This window comes from Clavelina lepadiformis, chromosome 3 (genome assembly GCF_947623445.1).
Source record: "Clavelina lepadiformis chromosome 3, kaClaLepa1.1, whole genome shotgun sequence".
In the NCBI taxonomy this organism is placed as follows: Eukaryota; Metazoa; Chordata; class Ascidiacea; order Aplousobranchia; family Clavelinidae; genus Clavelina; species Clavelina lepadiformis.
This window is the reverse complement of record NC_135242.1, coordinates 24188517-24204288: the sequence shown is the minus strand read 5'-3', so window position 1 is coordinate 24204288 and position 15772 is coordinate 24188517. Positions and strand designations below refer to the sequence as shown.

The following is a 15772-nucleotide window of genomic DNA, read 5'->3' as shown; positions in this document are numbered from 1 at the left end:
ATACTCTGTCACCTTTTGATGAAGCCATGATGGCTTACTTGCTGAAAGAAAAAAGCATAGCTACCCATGACATGTGCACGCTGAAATATTCTGCTGATCTAATAATAATTTGTCTTCATGGTATAGGTTGTATGTAAACAGGCTAAGTAAGTGTAGGTATATATCTTTAGGTCGTTGATGCGGCACTAGAAGCCCTATGTATTGAAGTATGCTTTGGTTTTGCAATGTCACGGTTGGCAATCCCCATGCTGCCGTAGCCACGGAACCTGTAACAATAGGCTTTTCAACTATGGAAAGAAAAACCGAAGATCTTCAATGTGCTTAAGTAAATTGAAAAAAAAGCTATAAGTTGCTGCGTAGTCATAACAGAGGTCATTCCTCAAGCTAAGCGTTGATTGGTGACACGTCAAACACCTCATCAGTGCCAGGAGTGAATCACTGTACAAAATATGTGTTGGCCAGTTTTGCAATCATTATTCAGGGTGAATTCAGAAGGTTTTTTTAAAGTTTCAAGTTTGTTAAACAATCCATTCCGGATGATTATTTGAAACGTTGTATCCCACGAGAGTGCATCTTGAAGCCAAAAAATACGGAATTGTATGAACTTAACCATGACATTGTTCAAGGAAAGTAACAGCATTACTACACCAAAAGTGAAGCTGACCAGCCGTCTCCTACGAAGTTAACACGAGCTATGTACAAAACATCTTCGTTGGAATGTTTTAATGCTGTTTGTAATTCAGCTGAATAGCTGAGACATCATAGTTAAAAAGTTAATGTCCTCATCAATAAGAGGCGAAATGTGTTTTTTTTGAATTACGCCGTTCAAAGCGTTGTTACCAACAATTTATCCGCATAAAATTGTGAGCAACTGTAAAGTTGAAAACGATGTCCAAACACTGAACATTCAAAGTACACAAAGCGGTTGTAACTGCATGTACGATCGACAAGAGACACCCTCACGAAGAAACACAAGCATCGAGGATAAAAAACTTTTAATGGCATTGATTGTATGAACTAAAGTCGCTATCCCTTAACACAGGGGCGGGCAACTTCTTCGGTCGGCGGGCCGGACTCCTGAATCGATACATTTATACACCTATTGATTAATTAGTTACAGACTCAATTCTTGATACTGAGTTTATTGGTGCGCATGTAGGTGAACTAGTCCTATCGGGCAATTGTTGGCAATAGTGTATATGTTTAATGTCACAATAATGCAAGAGAAGGCATATACGTCGTGTTCACGCTCAAAGCATGTAAGCCAGGGGCGGGCAACATACATACGGCCCGCTTTATATTTAATGTAAACTTTAAGTTTGAAGCACAGAGACCAAAAACAGTATTTAATGAATTTATTAACTTATACTTCAATAGCTGGAGACATCTATGGTCGATCAAAGTTGTCAATAAGTTCTTCGAAATCTGGCTGCATGTCGGATGTAGAAACCCTCAGTAAAGAGTGCACGTGAGCATCAGTTAGATTGGAACGCAGCTTTGTATGTATGTAGACCCGAACAGAACAAGTAGATTCATGGCCATCTTTCTCAGGTTGGCAAACTTGGACTTATTCAGCGACGCATAAAATTTTTCAATGCTTTCAGATTGGAATTTCCCTTTCCGGGTAGAGTCACACTGCAGATAAATGAATTCCAGCTGTAGAGCGTCCGACACCTTTTCAAAATCAGTTGTAAAGGGTGATGACAAGATATCAAACAAGTCCGCAAAACGACGACCAAATTCATTGTCTAGTGCAGATATGATGTGGGTGTACTTCTCAGTTGTCATCATCTGGGGTGCCATAGTTTCAAGTGTTGGAAAGTGTGTTGTGATGTTCTGACTGAGCTGGCGAGAAAACAGTTTTAGCTTCACCCTGAATGCCATTTCGTGAGCTAAAGTGCCATTTCCTTGAAGTGCGGTGTTCAATTCATTCATGTGTTCAAAGAGATCAACTAAAAACGCCAAATCTGAAAGCCATTCGGAATTTGAGTTGAGGATGTTCTGTATCTTTCCCTTTTATCTCCAAAAACAGTAGTCCGCAATCTTCCAGAAGTTTGATAAACTGTCTGTGATTTAGACCTTTCGCTTAACAACTTTCACAACTTGATCCAGAACATGTTTCATGTTAAGCACGCGTTTACATAGCACTTCCTGGTGTATTATGCAATGTAGCAATATCAGCTCCCTGGTGCAAATGCAATCGACCTCTGCAACACGGTCACCCAGTCGCTTCAGTAGACCAACATTCTTTCCTGTCAAAGATGGACAACCATCCGTAGTAACACTGGCCAGTTTTTGCCATGGTAGTTGCATTGTATGCATGGCATTTTTCACACATTCAAAATAATCTTTCCCGGTAGTACAGCCTTTCATTGGTTCCATTGAGCAATTCTTGTATAATTTCAAAGTTTTCCGAAATACCTCGTACAACGGTGCAGTATCATCAATGTCAATGCTTTCATCCAATGCCAAGGAAAACAGCTGAAATCAAGGTACACGCCCTTTCAGTTGTGATGTCAGGTTTTCACCAATTCCTTCAATGCGGCGAGCCACAGTTCTTCTCGACAAACTGACTTCAAACTTCTTTCTTTGTTCTGGACAGACTAGATGAGCTACATCGAGCATGCACTTTTCCAAAAATTCACTTTCGCAGAACGGTTTGCTGTGCTTAGCAATGTTGTATGTGACCACAAAGCTGGCATGAGTAGCAGTTTTATGGGCTGTTTTGGCTTTTGCGAATACATTCTGCTGCTTTACAAGTCTTCTGTCCAGTTCTGATGCCCTTGTTTGCCGTTCCGCTGCTGATAAAGTACTGTCATAGCCTGCATGTTTTGTCGCATAATGGCGTTTAATGGTGTACTCTTTAAACACGGCAACACTTTCATTGCCCAGCAAACATACTGCTTTCTTACCGACTTCAATGAAAAAGTACTTGGGCATCCAATCCTTGTGAAATTCGCGACACTCCTTGTCAACTTTACGTTTCTTGGCAAAATCCATGGGAAAATATTTATTGTAAATTCTAAATCTAATTTTAACACAAAGATCTAAAGCAGGGGTGCACAACCTTTTTGTTATTGCCGGCCGCATTCAGATTAATTCTATAAAGCACAACCGCTAGTGAGTTTATCTTAATTAATTAAATTAACACTGATGAAACCTAAGCTTTGAAAGCAGAGTTTGAAACAGTAGGTCCTGTAGGCTTTAGCTCCTAACACATGCCGCTGAACAACAGTTTAAGATACACTCACACAATCTTATTCGTTTAACCAATGCTTTCTATAAATACCGCTCAACTTGTCCCAAACCGTGGAATTTTATGGATGATGTATTAATAAGCTTATTGCTAGATTGTTGTTAACTGTAAATAGCGCCAGTTGTGGCTAGTCGCTACCCATAATGCGCTAACATGCTAGTACGCATGCATTCGAGATTATGCGCTATACACGTGTGCTCACTTTTCACTTTCGTATTAAAATATGCTGTCAAAGGCCTCAAAGCCTTGAGTCACACAAAGCAGAACATTACAGTGTTGAAGCTTATCCCAGCACTGTTTCAGCAGACCGAGCTGCTTTTTTAGTACTATTGCCTGCTATGCCGACTGAGGTTGGATCATCAACAAGAACAATTTCTCCCTTCAAATACCAATAACAGTGTCAGTGTTGAAGCTTGCTCAAGCACAGACTTTGCTTCTACACCATTGTGTGCTGTTGACAGTCAAGTCGGAACTCCAGCATCTGACATGGAACAACACAGTCCAAATTCAAGCTTTACTGAGCTTATGAAAACTCGCAAAACTAAAAGGAAGTAAAGCTTTCGCAAAAAAAGCTCGAACTACAAGGCCCAAGACTTTTCAAAAATGCTAGAAAGATCTTAACTGAATGCATATCTCCAAGACTACTGGGCGTAATAAAAGAATAACAAAGCCCTTAAATCAGCATCTGGCAGCACATCTACAGCATTCAATTCTTCTTGGTTTTGTGCAGTGTGTCTAAGTGAAGCACAACTGAGTATGCGTCAGTGCTCCAAATGTCAAGTGTGGTATTATGAGGAATGTGTGGGCCTCGATTCCGACGATGACGACATGTTCACATGCATGGATTGTGATTAACGTTTGACTTTTATTCAACAGACAACAATGTTTGTTTGCTTTGTTTCAACGAACCGAGGAGTTAAAGACCTATTGTGTATTTGTGGATACAGAGTACAAAAAACTTCTTTCCCAAAGAGTAAACAGATAGCCTTCACTTTATCCCAGCCAGTCTAGAATGCTCTAAATGTACCCAGCGTTACAGTCGTATTTCTTATCAATTGACAAAGTATCTGTTGTTCCATAACAATTTTTAGAAAATTCACTGGGTGAACATTATTTGAAACATCTGCAATCTTTGTAGCTGTTTTTCATACACAATTATAAATCAGAGGAATCAAAGGTATCTCTTGTTGAAGTTATAGCTAGTGTCAATGCTGTATCTAAGTTTCGTATCGCTCCAAGTTCAATCAACACTGACAATACTCACACAAGAGGGAACAGATCGGGATGTGATTTGTTCACGTTAGATCTTCATTGTATGATTCCTGTGTTGCCTACTTGGATGCTTCTGTCTCAAACCAAAGAACGGTGCAATGGTGTTTTTTTTGCTGTAGGTCTATATGCGTATAGTTATCCAAAAAGATGTGATAAATTCTTTAAACGTAAGTCTACTTGCTGGCGAAATTGTCCTCTTTTTGGGCGGTAAAAATATGGTTGGCCTAGTTATATAATGGCTGCTAGCTTAACAACTGTCGATTTCATATGATATGGACGTCAGCACCGGTATCGAACTGAAAACGTACCTTGCAACCTTTTACTTGAGGTAATGCTGTCCATTCTTTCATGTCTATCATGCAGAGTTCTTCAGGTTCACAATCTCGCACTACAGCTTGCTTATCAGGCTTATGGCTCGCATAAGAAAATTTGCAATTTCACAGAAGTGACGTTTGACGACTAGTTCCTTGATTGACATATGCTTGTTTGATACTACACTGATTTTGTCACGCAGAACGCGACTTTTCTGGTCAATGAACTTGCTAGGTATCCGTGTGGCTTTCCAGAATTTCTATGCTGCCTCGGGTTACAAAATGTGTTAACAATACATGCGAAACGATAACGATTAAATATGAAAGATGAAAAAAAAAGTCTTTGCAGCATTTTCCCTTGACCATCACAGTTGTTCGGACTCTGGTAACTGACTCAAGCATTTAATTATGAATTCCATTTTGTGTCGCTTGTAGATTTTAATGGCATTGACATGGGAAAACATACGCTCAACAAAGGCATTGGACACTGGGGTACTCAAGCATAGGTAGCCAAACATTTATATGGTTTAGCGCCTGTACCATCTGATTAGCAAGTTTTGAAAGGGTAACTGAGAAAATGTTGCTCTGTTGACACGAGATAAAACTTGAGATGGTTAACTAACTAACACCCGCAATAATTTTACGATTAGCTGGCAGCCTTGGTTCAATTTCACTGATAAGTTCTAGCAAAAACATTTGGCATCTTTCTTTCACATTCAACAACTGAATGGCAAAGTCACGAGAACTCTGGCGACTGCAGCGCAGTGATTCACTCTGGAATCTAGTACCATAATCAACTTAGCTGATGCTAAGTTCATTGCCATTTGTATTAAAAACTCGAGCCTTTAGTGAAGCATAGTGCAAAAATAGTTGTTGAGTCATAGCTTCTGGATCAGCATTTGTTGCTTGAAAAAATTTGTTGATTTTGTCAACTTCCTTTACCACAGGAGTTAGGAAACACAGGTTTCAACTTGTTCCTCACTCATCTTCCGAGGTTTTCAGGGAAGTGATCCAAGTGACTCAATAAATAGTGAACTTTTATGCTCATCCTTGATCCAAGAGCTTGAAAGTTTGTAAGCTTCACTTATGTGAGATCCACATACTTTCCAAGAAATCCTTTTACAACTGCAATGAAAGAGTGCAAGGCTGCCTTCTTAACTTCAGTCATATGTGAAGGAAAAACTTTACATTTACATATTGATATAAACCGAAAAAATCAAACTTCACGGTCAGAAGTGAGAGGGACTCATATGCCAACCAAGACGATAGCTTAGTCAAATACAGCTATCCATTGTGACGAAACCTAAACGTCATAATGGTAGCATTTGCTGCGATTGTGCACCAAACGAGTCAAAAGACCGACGACAAATTTGAATGGTTCTGTCAATTGTTATCAGGAACAGTAAAGATGATTTTGTCACGTAGAATGCGACTTTTCTGGTCAATAAACTTGCTAGGTAACCGTGTGGCTTTCCAGAATATCTATGCTGCCATTTTATTCAACAGTTCTGCCGACTTGACATGTCTTGACCTGATGTGTACATGAAGTGGCTACACTTGTCATCATACCAACCGTAACCGTAAACCTTCCATCGCAGGTAGATCGGGAAATGTTACAGTAGTGTTGTCGGTATAGTAGGCTTATTAAGAGGCAACCAGCAATGCCAAAAATGTAATGAAATACAGTGAGACCTCGTTAATCCGGACCACTTCGTTTCGTCAAAAAATGTCGGTTTAGCGGGGTTTCCGGATTATCGGAAAGTAAAAAATCAATCAATCTTGCAAATGCAGCACCGTGTTCAAAACGACGTATGCACCTTACTCCAATTCTAAGTGCCGAGTTTCTGGCTGGACAGCAACTAAAATAAAATTATATTTATTGTATGATCCGACCCAGTGTCGAACCCCAGAACCACCGTATTAAAGACGAATGCTCTCCAAGTGACGAACATTCGGTCGCAAATCGGTTTGACAACCGCTCTTGCGTGGCGAAGCATTCCGGTGGGACCAACTGTCTTGAACTTTCTTTGACCTGTTTCCAATCTTTGCGCAATGCGATATCAAAAGCTGATAGCACGATTGAGTTGCAGCAGTATGTCTTCAATAGATTGCCGCACTCAACCGATGTAATGTACGTATTTTTTTGCGACCGCGGAAGCGTTGTTTGTTACTGTTGATGAACAATTTATTTTTTCGTTTCTAAAATACTGTACAATACAGTACTTTTGAATCAATAAAGACCGCAACGTTATTATGCGTAGATAATCGGCTATTGTTTCGTCAACAAACTAACATAGTGTATTAGGACAGTCGTGAATCATTTTCGCTTAACTGTTAATAATCCGGTTTATCGGATTTTATTGCTATTGATTTAGCACATTTGTTCCGAAACTTTAGTGTCGGAGTCGGACAGCGGGGTTTCCGGATTAAAGGGGTAAAATGCATAGGAAGAAATCCGTTCCCGGCAGTTTTGTGTCGGATAGCGGGGATTCCGGTTCATCGGGGTCCGGATTAACGAGGTCCCACTGTACCCACCCACCGTTAATTGTTTTGTTGAGTTTCGTTAAAGTGAACAGCCTCTGGCAAGTAAACGCACATGCATGAAAGCCAAAAGCTTAACACAGCGTGTATTGCTGATGTCAGTATTTGAGTGATCGGAACGCATCTGCAAACCACTCAACGTAAGGAACTAAACATTCGTTTATTTAAAAGTTTTGATGAATCCTCAAGGCAACACAATCACAGCAATCAACACAACGCGTGAAGGCGGGAGGGTGCGAAACGATAACGCTTAAAAACGCTTGTCAAGTTGCTGAAACAACGGCTCTGGTTTAGTTGTCATTCACAGCCCTTGTACAACTGAAGATAGGCAGGGTCTATGGCGGTGCTACTCAATTTTTTTTTTGGTTATGTTACACCAGTACTCTCTCTGTGTTATTGGCTCCAGCAAACTTGCACTGCTGAAGACTAAAGTTAGTTGAATTGAAACACTTGCATTCACACCTAACGAATGGGAAGTGCCTGCTTAGATGCACAAATTGACTTGATCCAGGATTAAACGTGTGGCAGGCACACTGACTATGGCCAATCAGGCAAAAGCTGATTCAAGTCCGATCATTCCGGTAACAACCTTTTATCGCTGCTTGTTTAAACGTCTGTCTCAGAGATCAGGAAAATAAGCAGCCTGCTGCAGAATGTTTGACGCCAACTTAATACCACCTTCGTAGATGCAGGACAAAGAAGGCAGTGAGAGTTCTCATGCCGAGTTTCACGAAAATTTTTTACTGTTTTTTTTTGCGGCCTAATAACGCTTGTTGTCTGTCAATTTGCATTGTTATATCGTCTGGACACATAATTATCAACACTGAGAGCTAAGGGACTTTGGCTCTTGCTACTTAATAGGCTAGCTACCAGTGTCAACTGACCGACCGATGTAGGCTATTCCTACAGTTGACCGGGCTACTTCTCAAAGTCTTCAACTGTTAAACAACGACATTTTGCATCAAGTGGTTGTGTACCTTTCGTAAAATTAAATCGGCAAAGCGTAGCTTCTGACTCCTGATTTTTTGTTTAAATGCTCTGGTAATGAGTTAATTTTTGTAGAGCACGTGGGTAAAGCCCAGGCTTAAAACAGTGATTCCGAACGTGGGCGCTGGCTATGAACTTTTTGTGGTGTGGCGATTGTGGGGTGCTGAGAGTAAATCAAGTTACAAGAACAGGATTTGCACCGCAATTTTTTGGCATCTTTCGCTTCAAAGGAATACAAGATTAGACGGTGACTGTAGGAGCTCTGTGGCAATTATTGTTGGCAACGTCGCTTCGCAGAGCCTTACAAGTCCTACAATTCAAAAGTATTTTGATCGAACGAATTTTGAGTTTACAGTAGAGTCTAAGATGATATAACGAAATATCTACTCTACTACATGTAGCTCTACAGAAGAATAACTTAGTGTTGTCGTAATTAGGTTTTCTTTAATTCACTGGAAAAGTGAGGTTGGAAAACAGCAACTGCAGCCAGAGCAATACAGCCTACGCAGTGGTGTTATGATCAGAATCGTTTGATTTGAATACTGTGTGATATGCTCAGATAGTCATCTGCACACAAGACGGCGATGACTCATTGGTCACGATTCTTTGATACATAACCGGAATTAAGTCATGTCGCAAACGTACAAAGAAGTGATAACAAAGGCAATACAGTAAAAAAGCTAAAGTTTTGCTGATTACGTTGGAAACGCAGAAGAACGGACAGCTAGACCCGGTGTTGGTATAAAATCATTGTGGTTTGCCCAATCGTTTTGCGCCTTATAGAAAAAAGCGCAAGTTTGGGAAATAAATAGTTCTCTTTAACCATCGTTAGTTAAAGGATACTGTGTAACTTTTCCTTGACACAATAAAAGCGTGATTTATTAAATATGACATCACTATAGTAACGTAATCGATTAAACGTAACGCTTGTGGTTATCTAAAGTACTTTTGAAATGGAATACTTTTAGACAAAGTTCATTTGCGAAAACAAATCATAAACTAGTAGACTCGTTAATCAGTCCAGAGATTTACTGGAGTTTGTTTGATTTTTCATTTTTCAACATGTCGTCATCATGTTGCCCAATTCCAGGAAAAAAGTAGAAGTGTTTTCGAAGATACGTTTCCTCACACGGACATTGCATCCCTTGATCCTTGGTTTTATTTTGAGATACAACCTGCCGAACCTGCATTAATTCAAATGTTAACAAGGAGAAATATCTAAAAAAAAACATTTTCAGATCGTTTTCACGACCTATAGTCCTATACCATTGGAAGCATTCCCATAATATGTGTGTTTTTGACAAATTTTGAAAAATTCTGGGCGACTGCTTCGGTGTACCAACATTGAAAAGCTTTGAAGCCTGCAAAAATGCACAAGTCAGTGTATAGGTTATTGCGTCATCAGTGCTACATACAAGGAATAAAGTTGCAAATAACGAAGTTTAATATTTTCCAGAAAGAGAATAAAAAAACTCATACCATCTGTTGTAGCATATCCCAAAAGGATATCGGCTTTACAAGGAATATCGTTGTGTAGCGGCCTGGGTGGTATTTTTAATTATGTCACCATTACATCATTTCTTGTACAATCAACATCAAAGCCTCAAGCCATGAATAATTAGGCAATGGTGCCGAATCTAGAAAGCAAAACAGTTGCTTAGAAACAGAAGCTTGCTTGAACTATCGAATGACTTGTGTATTGTATCAACTGTATTCTTGACTATTGTTTGTATCAGTTATGACAGACACATACTATGACAGATATGACTATGACTATACTATGACTATAGACTATATGACTATGACTATACTATATATGACTATATATATGACTATGATACTATGACTATATACAGACTATGACTATACTATGACAGACACTGCTTAGGCCTTAGAACAACAAGCCTTCCGCAAGATGCAAATATTTAATTGTGCAAATATATACTATTCAATTCAGCATTGAATAAAACAAATCTTTGCCTACCTCGATGATATCTTTAATTGGAAGTAGTAGGATGTCAGAACATCTTACACACCTTCTTTAACCTTTGTCCTACTGCATAATTTTACAAGGCGGTATGGGTACAATTGTTGTACCCACATACAGTTTATATTGAAATTCCCAAATTAGTTATACTTTTTGTACGGTGTGCCGTATTTTTGTTCCTTGCAAGGAGCGAGCAAACGGTATGTACAGAAACACAAAATTTGAAGAACTATATAGCTTATATACAGCAATTCAGTTTTAATTTATATTGATTAGAAGTGATTTTTAAAAACTTATAAAATCATTCAAGCAAACAAAGAGTTAAACTGTTTCAAAAGCATATTGTTGTGTGTAATGAGTCTTTGTTGTCATGTCGATCGGGAGAAATTCCCGGGAAGAAATACAGGTCCTTTAAAAGCCCAGTATTGTCCCTTGGGCATTGTTTCTTTCCATCTAACTTTGGTCGACTGGAAGACTTAGATGTTCGCTGACTTACGTGTTTTCGAACCTGGAAAGACACTAGATAAAACTCTTTAAAGGAACTAAACGCAAACGAATAAAGATAGAAAATAGTTTTGAAAAAAATTTTACCTTTCCTAACAATGGCATTATTTCAGTGTCTTTTGCATGCTGAGAGAAACACCAGACGATTGCATGAGTGAACCACCCTCGAAACGCAGGAAAACCTGTAACAAGTGGAAATATTAAAGAGCAAAAAACGACTTCAGGTGTTTGTTTTTATACCTTCTGTTGTGCAATGGGCAATGAGCATATCAGCTTCCTCGGTTCCAATTCGGAGACCTGAAACATATTTATGCGAGTTTAAAACGACTGGTTGATTCTGGCAATCACTAAAAAATATGTTTACATACAAGACGGTGAGATTTTATAAAACGCTGAACCTTCGACCAGTATTCCCTCTAAGAAAATTTTACGCTGAGCAAATATTTGATTTAGTGAGCATGAGCATTTTAATGCTGAGTTAAAATGAATTACCTTTATTTTTATCAAATTTTGACCTAACGAAATTGCTTATTTGTAGAGGCCACAGTTCTTCCTCCAGTTACCCAAACATAAAATTTTGTCGATTTCAGACCCAAACGTAATATTTTGTCGAAAAGTCAAGGTGTTTTATGGATTATAAAAAGTGCGTCGTGTTTTTTGGCGATAGATTTAGGTAGCTTGTGTTATTTTGTCCTTGTGAAAAGGGCACTTTGCCTTGATTTTCTCCGCATTGTAAATTCTAATAAACAGCAAATTAAACAGGGAATGCTTGTTGTTGCTCCAATCCAGCTTGATGGCGTTTACTTTTCCTGTGGCTTTCAACAAAATACTTTTTATCGCACTTCACTATAACCTCGCAAAAATTGCACCTTAAATCACCCCCGGGAGTTGCATTAAATTCATCAGAAAAATCTCGACAAATCTGTCTAACTTTTGCTGAAGACGATTTAGCTTGCTTAGGCATTTTTGTATTACAGAATGTCAGTAGGCTATTCCTAAAATCCAAACTGTTGATCTTCGAAAATACCACGTTTATGAAGAGGAAGTGTTTTATAAGAATTATTGAAATAGGTAACAATGAATAAACAATGGACAATTTGCGATAAAAGTTACTGCTGATCCAAGTGGGCATTGTGACTTATTTCCTGCTTTTATGGATTAATATGGTTTAATTGTGTAGCAGTTCCTGATTTACAATGCTTCCACGAGGATTTTTACAAGAATTACTCTCAAGAAACACAAAAACTTTGTAAAAAGCCATATTGACTTTATTTTGACCTATAAACTTCTTAGAAACAATCCCCTAGGTGCTGAAAACAACTTTATTCTTTGATTCGTAGTAAGACGAGGTCCTTAAAAATTTTTGACTTTATTGACTTTTGCGGGCCCTAATTATAACAATAACAACAAACTTTTCATTACAAAAGCAACGTAATACAATACTTTTGGCTCCGTGGGTCATAACAAACAGAATGCTGTAGTTAGAATGATCTGATCGCGTGACAAAACGTTGTACAACTTCAAGCATTTCCTGTTGAAAATTATGATTAGTTTTTCATAAGAACCTTGTCATTCTATAAAGCATAAGCGAAATTATGTAAAGATCAAAATTCCAGAACTAGAATATAAAACACTGTAACAAATTTGAAGTTAATATGAAGAAAACTGCTGCAAAGTTTGGTAGGTTTACATCATAATCGATGTTGACAAATTTGGTTGCTTACTTCTGCAGATTTATTTCGTTGCACGTTTACTTCACAACCCAAGCCTTCAAAAAGTTTCCTCATTAAAGAGCATTCTTCATTACTTTTTGCGATAAACTTTGCTTCAGCTTCTCCATCAGGGGACCTCCTCGAAAATTTTGCGTTGCTCAGTATTAAAGCCCTTCCTTTGGGCTTCAAACGAATTTGATATATCTGATTGTACGAGTTAAAACATATTTCAACTAGGTAATCTAGGCAACGAAACATAATAATTTCTCTCCTCATCAAAATCTGGCCATTTATATGTTACATGAGCAATAGAAGTAAGAAAATATTCAATGTTTTCTATCAATCAGAGAAACGTTTCATAAGAAGCTTTCTGCAGAAAAAAATGCCAAATATTTTAATCAATTTTTGAGACGTTGTACTGTAGTCATAGAATGTAAACTACTGCAACCTCTTCGTTTCCTATGTGATCATCGTAATGTTTTCTTATGGCATGAAGCACATTTAACTCCTCGACTTTCAAAGCTTTAATTTTTTCTATTGTGTCATCGATGTTTTCGTCTGCAAAATTATAAAACAACATATTTTTAAATCCTGAAAATTTCGTTTTAAGTAGAAAAAAAAGATAACTTATTAAGCCGTTTGTTAAAATTACTGTAAACGATCAGCTCCATTTAACGCATGTCAAGCATGATTAGACAAAATTATGATTTGCTTTCAGAGCAAATATAAAACATTTCTTAAACATGATGGTACTTTGTACTGGTGGGTAAAACAGGAAATTAACAAATTATTCTGCAACAAATTAATATAACATGACCTTACCTTGAGCTAGAAGAAATTTGGGCGGAAAAGGAAATTGCTTTAATTCCTTTTTGGTCGTTTTACTTTTCACTTTGAAAGTCACAGCGCCAAAATCCAAGTCGTTATTTTTAATGAATTTGAATTCTATGAGAATGACTGGGTTTTTACGAAAGATCTCTTTGCTGAACATTACCCTCGATTCCACTTTTGCATTTTCGCATTGGAAGGTCAGCTTCAAATCCTCGTCCTTGCTTTAATTGCAAAACAGTAATCGTGTAAAAGGTTGTAGTACCACTTATTGAATATAACGTTTAGACAAATTCTACAGAACGAAAACTACTAGGTGGCACGTACTTCACTTTAAGTTTGAAAAAGCATTCCTCGTTTGGTTGTACAATAAAAACTAAAATAAGGTTAAAAACCGACACATTTAAAGCGTATAGGCCTAGACACTCACCGACTAAAAGATTCGGTTTCAAATGTGACCCAATTATCTGTACATTTCTCTTCGCACAATTCCGTCCAGGTTTTGCCCTTATCTGTCATTATCTGCAGATAAATAAAAAGTTTAAAATCAACCTACTGATAAAAAGCATTTTATTTTTATGGACATTGCAAATTTTATTTGTTTTGTGTTATATTTTGATTTATCGGTCAGTTAACTTACAGTAACTGGCATATCGTCTTCAAATGAATTATAACAACTTGGTAAAGTCATTATGACAGGCTTCTTAAAGTGCATGTCAGGCAAACATGTAAGTATTGGGGTCACTGTGACTTCTTCTGAGTCCTGTAAGGTAAAAAATAGCTGAATGGACGCATAAAAATAGGTTCCTTAAAATATGATTTGATTCTACAATTTCTCTCCAAATAAAAATACCAAAATATAAACAAAGCTCCTATAACATAGATATACCCTATCGTCATCTTTATCCGAATAAGTCAAGGTGAAAGCAACCATGGCGCATTTATCAACAGCCCCAGGTGGAAACTTGATTTCACATCCACCCAGTTTAACAGTGCTGGCCCAATCACCAATTATCTGCAAAAACACAAAAAAAGGTTGAGACACAAAAAAAGTTGAAAAACAGCTTTATCGACCATGACGATGCTTATACAAAACATGTCAAACTTACGGTGGAAGTTTGCAATGGAGTGTAGGGGTTCATGGAGTTTTCAGACAGTTTGGTTTCATCTGTATTTAATTTTATGTAATAAACCGTAAATAAATTGCAAAGAGAAACTGTTAAAGGCAGTCAGATGGATTTGACCTTATTTTTTATTACAGATTAATGATAGATTTGCCATTTAAATGTTACTGCTTATGTTAGGAAGCAGCTTGCAAAGCATCTCACAACTTCCTTGAAAAGTTTCATTTCTAGAATTTCTAGATTCAGGAATTTCAGATCTATTACTGCAAAAAAAAGGAACTAATTAATTCAAGAAGAGGTTTACGCTATTTGTGCAATATCTACATGGGGCATGAAACTTCTTAAACAATGTTAGGCTTTCTGGTCGATTTCATGTTGACAAAATCGATAACAACACTTACGATGACGAATTACTGGGTGATGAATAATCCTCTTTATTGCAATTAGTTGTAGAAAAAATCTCATTGGCTGACCTAACATGTTTTAACGCGCAAGCGGCCATAACTATAAGTTCTTGAAATGAATCACATCGATTGACTCTAGCTCTACAAAAAAAATAACCTTTAGAATTACGAAACAAATTAATGTGATCGTTTTACACGATCCATTTTGTTCCAGCGATTTCATTTTCTGGCTTAAAAATCTCATCCTTTTCTATTTTTATCTGACGCATCATTAAGAATTACTGAAATACTTATTACTGAATAAAGTAATGCGCTGAAATACACTTTTTGGCCGGGGGCTATAAAGTATAATCCAGTGTTCTTTTAAAAGTTTACTAAAGTAATTGAAAGTGTTAAGATTTTGTTACTTGCGCTGGATTCAATTATATATTGAGGCTGAATCTGAAGTTTATTAGTTTAACTGGTGCTGCTACACTTCGTACAGCAGCTCTAGTTCATGTTTTTTCAACTTTATCTATGAATATATGCATTCAAGGATTCTTTGGGCCCGGTAAAGTTTCTTCGAACTCGCCAAAATTTCAAACTATTCGAAGTCAAGTTAAGGAACCGTCATTGGACAGCAATTGGTACATAGGCTACTAAAGCAATAAATAGGTTTTACAACTTTCTGTGGTAAGCTAAAGTAGAATGGTGCCATATCTTTTCATTTATTGTTTTCAAATGTTGACTGGAATGCCACGTGACGTACTTCGGTCTGAAAGCCGCTTCGAATAAAATTGGTTGTCATGTGGTTATACTCACTGTGTTTGGATTGCGACAATTTTATTTTATGTGATGTAAAACTTG

General features: G+C 37.6%; 1 protein-coding gene and 2 long non-coding RNA genes across 3 annotated transcripts; all 3 read right to left on the bottom strand.

Annotated features, from left to right (window-relative positions):
* Positions 1 to 6678: 6678 nt before the first annotated feature.
* On the bottom strand, positions 6679 to 7365 carry LOC143450457 (uncharacterized). Its single transcript, XR_013114698.1, has 2 exons — positions 7172 to 7365; positions 6679 to 7009 (listed from the first exon to the last, which is right to left on the bottom strand). It is a non-coding gene; the product is annotated as an uncharacterized LOC143450457 (long non-coding RNA).
* Positions 7366 to 9392: 2027 nt separating this feature from the next.
* LOC143450456 (uncharacterized) lies at positions 9393 to 10480 on the bottom strand. The gene is made up of 4 exons (XR_013114697.1): positions 10352 to 10480; positions 9847 to 10004; positions 9634 to 9728; positions 9393 to 9551 (listed from the first exon to the last, which is right to left on the bottom strand). It is a non-coding gene; the product is annotated as an uncharacterized LOC143450456 (long non-coding RNA).
* A 60-nt stretch (positions 10481 to 10540) lies between these two features.
* On the bottom strand, positions 10541 to 14925 carry LOC143450444 (uncharacterized). The gene is made up of 11 exons (XM_076951002.1): positions 14508 to 14925; positions 14288 to 14413; positions 14039 to 14161; positions 13829 to 13920; positions 13393 to 13622; positions 13019 to 13128; positions 12583 to 12774; positions 12302 to 12389; positions 11099 to 11155; positions 10946 to 11040; positions 10541 to 10862 (listed from the first exon to the last, which is right to left on the bottom strand). The coding sequence occupies exons 1-11, from the start codon at positions 14538 to 14540 to the stop codon at positions 10686 to 10688; spliced, it is 1323 nt and encodes a 440-aa protein (XP_076807117.1). The 5' UTR covers positions 14541 to 14925; the 3' UTR covers positions 10541 to 10685.
* Between the last annotated feature and the right edge of the window lie 847 nt (positions 14926 to 15772).

Excerpts from the sequence above, each read along its gene's own strand:
- LOC143450444 (XM_076951002.1), bottom strand. The coding sequence starts at position 14,540 with ATGAACCCCTACACTCCATTGCAAACTTCCACC. Across the intron at positions 12,390-12,582 it reads AACGAAATAAATCTGCAGAA|GAAATGCTTGAAGTTGTACA; the intron begins GTAAGCAACCAA and ends AATTTTCAACAG. Across the intron at positions 11,041-11,098 it reads TGCCCATTGCACAACAGAAG|GTTTTCCTGCGTTTCGAGGG; the intron begins GTATAAAAACAA and ends CACTTGTTACAG.